This window comes from Tenrec ecaudatus, chromosome 2 (genome assembly GCF_050624435.1).
Source record: "Tenrec ecaudatus isolate mTenEca1 chromosome 2, mTenEca1.hap1, whole genome shotgun sequence".
In the NCBI taxonomy this organism is placed as follows: domain Eukaryota; kingdom Metazoa; phylum Chordata; class Mammalia; order Afrosoricida; family Tenrecidae; genus Tenrec; species Tenrec ecaudatus.
Window position 1 is genome coordinate 128225290 of NC_134531.1, and position 7436 is coordinate 128232725.

The 7436-nt window shown below is 43.3% G+C and overlaps 1 protein-coding gene across 1 annotated transcript; it reads left to right on the top strand.

The window, feature by feature from the left end:
- Positions 1–6579: 6579 nt before the first annotated feature.
- On the top strand, positions 6580–7053 carry LOC142440091 (small ribosomal subunit protein uS8-like). The gene has a single exon (XM_075542676.1). The coding sequence runs from the start codon at positions 6580–6582 to the stop codon at positions 7051–7053; it is 474 nt and encodes a 157-aa protein (XP_075398791.1).
- The last annotated feature ends 383 nt before the right edge of the window (positions 7054–7436 follow it).

Sequence of the window (7436 nt, forward strand, 5' to 3'; positions counted from 1 at the left end):
TTTCTGTCTGGTGTGTTTGGCAAAGAAAACACTGTTGAAATTGAGAAATCTGTGAACGTCTTCTTTGCTAATCTATGAATTGCTTCTTAGCGATTCACCCTAGAGAATTGAACATCTGGAAATGTTCTAAAAAGCAGGGAAAGCAAAGGACTCACTTTCTGCAAGATTGTCAGAGATGGGACAGAGCCAACATAAACCTAGTCAATATCACTGTTAAAAGTTAAACACAAGCCATTCTGAAACACGCAACATGGTAGCTTATTAAAGGCCTGTGTATTGCACTCCTTGTTTGAGAGAGAGATTTCATGGCCTAAAATTAGCGTCAAGGTAAACAGAGTCAAGAGAGTAATTTGGATAACTTTCTAAAACTTTAGAATTTCTTTCAAGGGAAATTGGGGGCTTTGAGCTCAAAGTGTCAAGGGAAAAAAATAAAGGAGAGTAGTTGGGAAAAGGTAAAGCAGAAGCACCAATCATACTTCGCTCTGTAATTAGCAAGCGGTAGCCTCAGCCCTGTCAGCAAGCCCTGATATGCACGTTAAAATACCAACCAGCTCCCATGGAGCTGCATGACTCTGTTTGCGCGCACCCAAATGTAAAGCAAAATGTTTATTCACTTTTCATCACCGCGCATGTTGAGCAGGCTGACGCAGCCAGGTGAGGCAATCTAAAATTGTTCTAGGATTGGATTTCCATGTGAATGCAGCCTACCCAGCGCTGCATTTGCTAACCTGCCACAGTGATATGTCACCTATTCTACAAGGTCTTGCGTGGAATGCTGTTGAACAGAACCGAAACAGAATATGTGTCTTAACTCAAACTTGTGGTGGAGAGCTAACAAAAAGGGGCGGGGGACATGCTCTATCTCGTTGCATAATATGCAGATGAAAATCTAATGAGAAAAGCGTATTGACAGACTTTGCCTTGTTATCTGGCAAGGCCTCCTGTGACAGCATGTGGTACCTAGGCATAATCTCCGGTAATGTTATTTTGCAAGGAAATGTTTGGATTTGCTTCCCTTTCTTTCTTTCGTTCCTCTGATCCAAAAGAAGACACACTTCCATAAGGGCGCGCCTCCATCTCTGATGTTTGAGACTCTACAAACCACACTTGCTCACGGGAACAAAATGAGTCCGGTTGATTTGGGGACACAGGTCTCCACAGTGGGTGTCCACGGTGGGTGTTAGCGGGTGAAGAGGAGGCGAGGGAGGCTCTCTGCTGCTTCCCTTCCATGTGCAGTTCCGATGGCTGCACTCTGAGCCTTGGTGCCACCTCGGAGTATATTTCAAGGAACATTGCTGAGAACAAAATCGAAGGCCATCAATATTAATGATCTGAACCAGGAAGATAGCTTTTAGTGTGCAAATTAATTACCCTAATCACAGGTTTTTTTGTATCCATTTTAATGAAATAACTATTTATTTCATTGAATCCTGTGCTTTTCTTTTGCAAATAAGGCACATTTACATGATAAATACGTGAAATTTAAAAGGATGACTAAATTAAATTGAGAAAAAAAGACCTTTTTAAATACAATTTTCTTAGGAAAAACAGCTAGATTAATGGGTTGCTTAGCTGAGTGGCATCTGTGATTAAATCTTTTTTAATGTACGTCAAATAGAATTTAATGGACCTTGAGAACTGTCTACACAGTCAGTAATATTCAGAGGCTGGGGAAGATGCCAGTTGTCTCCTGTCATTTGTTGGCGAACTTCTGAAGCGGGGCCTTGGGACAGGGCTTGGTAGGTGGGATTTCTCCTCAGAGCTTCTGCTTCCCCAGGATTCCTCGCTCCTCCTTTTGTCCTCATGCACATTCTCTGCTTTACAGTATGGCCTCGCCATTCACGACGCAATCATCACATGCACTTTCCAGAAGAGCGGGCCAAAAAAATAACCCGACTATAAAGGAGAGCATTGCAAGCATTTGACTATGTCTCATATGTAATCATCAGATTCACATTTGTTTCAGAATACGCTGGCCTGGGTCAGGGAAGAGGGGCGAAGACTGGGCGGGAGAACGGGCATGAGGGCGAGGTGGACAGGCTGCTTTGTTTCGGAGGAATTTTCAATCTATCTTTGACAGTGTACGGGTTTTGAAAACTTTATTTTTTGTGGGCAATCTTTGAAAGGTTGCATATTCAACTGAGGAGAGATTGGAAACATATTCCTGCTGTGTGTGTGTGTGTGTGTGTGTGTGCGCGCGCGCGCATGCATGTCTGTGTGCATGCGTGCGTGTAACAGACTCAGAGCAGAGCATCTTTCTCCACTTGCTTCCCCAGCCTGTTGTTACCACCACAGTCGGCTTCCTCGCCCTTTGATTTGGAATGATCAATTGCAGCTGTGGCAGCTGGGCAGGAGGCTGCAGGCACCATTTTTAAAGATAATTATAACCTTTTTAGCTTAATAATTTTCTGTGGCTTTGGTAACATTGTCACACCATAAATATTAATTTAGTTGGTTTACGAGGCATCTCCTTCCTCTCTGTGTCCTCACTGCGGCACCTCCCTTTCCACCTGGGAAATACGGAACATGGGCTGGAACCCACGTTTGAGTGGGGCAAGGGCAGTGGGAAAGCAGAATACTGAATCAACAGATATGATGAAATCCCGTCGCCTAGCCTGGACCTGAGCTCTTAAGGTTAAAGCAAATCCAATATAGGGGCCGTGGGGAGGGGGAGGGGCGCGAAGAGAAGGAAGCTGACGCTGGGATTTGAAAACGCAGCGTTCATTTTTTCCTTTCATCCAATCAGAGGGCCGACCTCAGAAACCGGCCGACTTGAGTCGACTTTGTTCTGTTCTGTCACATTTCAAAGGTGGTGGGCGAGCTCAAAAAGATGAAGCTGTCTTGATGAACTCACGAGCCTTGAACAGAGAAAAAAGGGAAATCACCCACAAAGATATTGAGACTATAAAGAGGCTTATATTTATTTCACTGTTACTGAAAACTTCCTCTCTGCTTATTATCATTCCAACACCTTCTTTCCCACCCGCTCACGCAGCTGGAAAGAGCATCCTCTGCGCAAGCAGATGTCTGCTCACTTAGACTACCTGACCATGCTCCGCGGACCATGTTCAGTTTTTGCTGCCCCACAAATACTGAGCATGTTGCAGGCCTGGGACTTTTCTTTCTTTCTTTTGTTTTGTTTGTTTTACATTCATTAGGTTGCTATAAGTGTTCTCTTAAGGGCCCATCACTTTATGCCACTCGGAATCATTCAAACAATTTACATCAGGCAAATAAAATCAGAGCAGCGTGCTTGCCATACCCACCAATAAATAAAGGGACTCATGCCTGTTAAGGAGAAAATTGATAATAGCGCTGGTCAGATGTTACAAGCAGGTCATCCGGTTGCTCTCCTTGATAAAGTGCAGAGTTACAATAATTGCCCTGAGATCTCTTTACGGACAAGACCTTTATTTCCTCTGCACCAAAGTCATAGGATAGAGCATTGCTTGAAAGTGACTTGGGGAATAAAACTGCTCATGAAAGATGCATGACTAACACATAGGCTGCCAGGGGAACTTAGTGTATTATGTATGACCCTTTTGTAATTGTAAGGAAATGATATTCATTTAGGTGGATGTTTATCACAGTTAAAGGTGCGCCTAATGAAACAAAGGGCATCAGCCTAAAAACATAAGGTTACAGCCCTCTGATTGCACCATTCCACTCTCCGTTTGAAAAGACCCGGCCTTTATTCACAGCTGTTTTACACACCTGTGCGCTCTGTTTATGCAGCCTTAAAGAGTTTCTGTCACCCACATTTAAATGCCAAAAGGACTATTACATTCAATGCTCTTCTAATATTATACCCACACACATCTGGGAAATATCAAACAGCATGCTGCAAAATCTATCAATTCAGACTAGACTTTTAGCTACTGTCACTTGGTTAGCTGAACAGCTTCTCCTCCTCCACTCTTTTCGGGCTGGCTCATGATCACCTGTACATTCCAAAGAGAATTGGGCTTTTATTCTGAGATCAACCATGATGTGATCCCTACGAAAATGAATCATCTCTGAGACAATGCCCTGAGACAAACTGCACATTTATAAAAACCAGGATGCAGGAGCAAACCTCTCTGGACTGGATCCCCAGAGCCAGCCCTCACTACTTTGTGATTTGGGGGAAGTAACTTAAGGGCTCTGTACTTCTAAATAGACTTTTCGACTGTAAATTGGGTTTAATAGATAGTTTTGACTTCATGGAGTTGTATTGAGTTGGATTTAAATGGGTAAACATTGACAAAAAGCCTGGAACCGTTTCAGACATGTAGTAAGTGTTATATACAGTAGAAGTTATGAAATCCACTCTCAACTGGGTTGTCTTATTTCCACCAGAACTCACAACATTTCCACCTTTAACAGGTACAGTCTTGCCATTTTGAATTTTCATTCTCTGACCGGTTTGCTCCAGATGTCATTTCATAGCATTTATTAAATAGTTAACATTGCTTGGTTGCTTTGTTATATTCCCCCAAAATTGTTGTTTCCCTTTGCCTCCAATTAACTTCATCTTTAGGCTTGTGGCAGGAGGGGGGATTGGGGGGAGCTATATGTGGCGCTGTACCCCACACCTCATTAGCTGCCATAGCTTCCAGCAAAGGCCAAATGTGTAAAATAAAATGCCTTGGTGAGGGGCACCGGTGAGCCATTCCCTGGAGACTCACTCAGTTGCCAACAATAAGCACCTTCGGACTTCCCCAGGCTCGCTGACACTGACCTGGTCAGTTCATAGGGCTCTGTGAAGCAAGTCAGGAAAAAATGACCCCAGGGAAACATACAGCGGAGAAGAAAACTCAGGTGTCTTCATGGTCTGAATCCAAATTAACAGTGACTCTTCAAATTACCTGAATGTCATTTTATCTTGCTTCATGTTGTGAGGCAGAAAAATAAAACTGAAAATAGAGAGGCCATCATGTGTGAGCAGGGTGAGCGTAGAGGGCTGTGTATTAGCAACAGAGAGTTTCCTGGAGCTCACGACACTTCCACTGCTTATTTCCTCCGAATTTCAAAACTATCAGTGGGATGTGCAGTCCGCCTTCATTGTGGTTGGAGACTTGGGAGAATTTGTAACTCCTGACTTTTGCATTCCAAAATATAATTCCATCTTGTTCCCAAAGTGGTTGTAAGTGTAAAATGGAAGCAATGGGGTCGGTGATAAGCATCAGGTTTTTTTTTAAACAACACTAGACCATCATAGAATAATTCACATAAACAAATCAGATAACAAACCCTGTTTTCTTAAGTTTTAAAGAAAAATCAGTGTGTGGCCATATGTAGCAAAAACATTCTGAATCCATCATATATCTGTTTGAATCCTAGTTCTACCCCTTGCTAACCACATGAACTCACTGCCATCGAGTCGATGCCACCTCATAGCAACCCTGTAGGACAGGGTAACCCCACAGGTCCCTAGGGAACAGAATTGCCTATAGAGTTTGCAAGACTATAACTCTTTATGGGAGTAGAAAACCCCACCTTTGTCCTGTAGAGTGGCTGGTGGTTTCAAACTGCTGACCTTACAGTTAACAGCCCAGCAAGTAACTGTGATGCCCCAGGGTTCTTCACTGTATAAACTAGTGGAAGTTAATTAGCCACTGGCCACAGTTTCATCTGCTAAGCAGATGTGCATCTTCAACAAGATGCAATACTGTGCATCTTCAACAAGAGACTAAATGTAAGGCACTTAAAATCAGATCAGAAACATAATGTGTGCTTGATTATTGTAAGCTATTTTTATTTTTCTGTCACCTGTCGGTTTATTGTACCATACTAGCTTCTGTTACTATGTCACTGGAAGCTAAGCCACTGATATTTCAAACACGAAGCAGAATTGCCTATGGCAGATCGGTTACCAACGACCTTCCCAACTAAGACAGAAGGGCCCTAGCAGTGGGTTGCTGAGCCAATGAAACCTCTATGGATCACACATAATGTTGTCTAATCGAATGCTGGAAGGTAAGCTCCTTACGTTGGAAGGTACTACACAATAATGGCCTCAGACAGGTGAATGACCATGAGGAAGGCACAGTTTTGTGGCTCCCAACTCAATGGCAATGGGCAATGACAACCAAAGCTAGTATTACTGTGTGTGGAGTGAACACCGGCATCTTAGGAAGTTTTCTGTGTCATGGTATTCCCATCAGTGTTACCAGCTCAGAGGACTTTGTTGTTCGTCTGTGTGTGTTTAGCTGTGTGTGTGGAGGTTTTGAAATGTATCTTCATAATTTTGATGCTTCACCTCAAGAGATAAAACCCACTTTCCTTTGCCTGTGGGGTGTGTTTAGTGTCTTCTAGTGATCAGCATATAATACATTAGAATATAATGAAATTGATGGTGCTGCCACTCTTGTCTTGTTGTCTCTTGGGTTATGTAAAATAATGGAGGGACAAAACCTGAGAGTCTTTGACTTCACAAGGAGGAAGAAGAAGAATCACCGCCAGCATCAGCCTTTGCCTGATTCCTTTGAAGTGGAGGTGGGACCTATATACTTCCTCCTCCAAACTTCTGTACCCGATGTGGACACCAAACACTCCCGTGACGCTCTCTTTCTTGGCTAAATTCGGTAATCCACTCTAATGGGCACAGAGAACTCATCGACAATACTTTCAATTAAGGGATTTATTAAGAAAATTAAAGTCTTTCTGCCATCTCTCCATGCCGCCATCAAGGTGCGCATGAACGTCCTGGCCGACGCTCTCAAGAGCATCACTAATGCCAAGAAGAGAGGCAAGCGCCAGGTTCTCATTAGGCCATGCTCCAAGGTCATTGTCCGGTTTCTAACTGTGATGATGAAGTACGGCTACATTGGTGAATTTGAAATCATTGATGACCACAGAGCTGGGAAAATTGTAGTGAACCTCACGGGCAGATTAAACAAGTGCGGAGTGATCTGCCCTAGATTTGACGTGCAGCTCAAAGATCTAGAAAAGTGGCAGAACAACCTGCTCCCTTCCCAGCAGTTCAGTTTCATCACCTCCGCCGGCATCATGGACCACGAGGAAGCCAGGAGAAAACACACAGGAGGGACAATCCTGAGCTTCTTTTTCTAGGGATGTAATGCATGGAAACAAATAAAACTCCAAATGGGAAAAAAAAAAGAAAATTTAAAATTTATTATTCAGAATCAGAAACGTTAAGGATACAATTCTTCAGTTTAATGCACAATCAAAGCTGTGCCCCTAAACATGTCTCTTTCTGATCTTCCACCCGTTAGCCACTCAATCCCTTGATCTCTGCCCTACTTGCCAATGCTATGACGTGAAGTTCCTTTCTTGTGGTTGCTGTGAGATGCTATCCGCTGGGTTCTGATTCACTGTGACCTATATATGACAAGGTACATGTCTAGTCCTATACCAATCTCACAGTCCTGGTGTTTGAGCTCATTACTGCAACCGCTGGATCAATCCATTTCTCTCTTGTTTGCTGACCTTCT

Excerpts from the sequence above, each read along its gene's own strand:
- LOC142440091 (XM_075542676.1), top strand. The coding sequence starts at position 6,580 with ATGGGCACAGAGAACTCATCGACAATACTTTCAATTAAGGGATTTATT.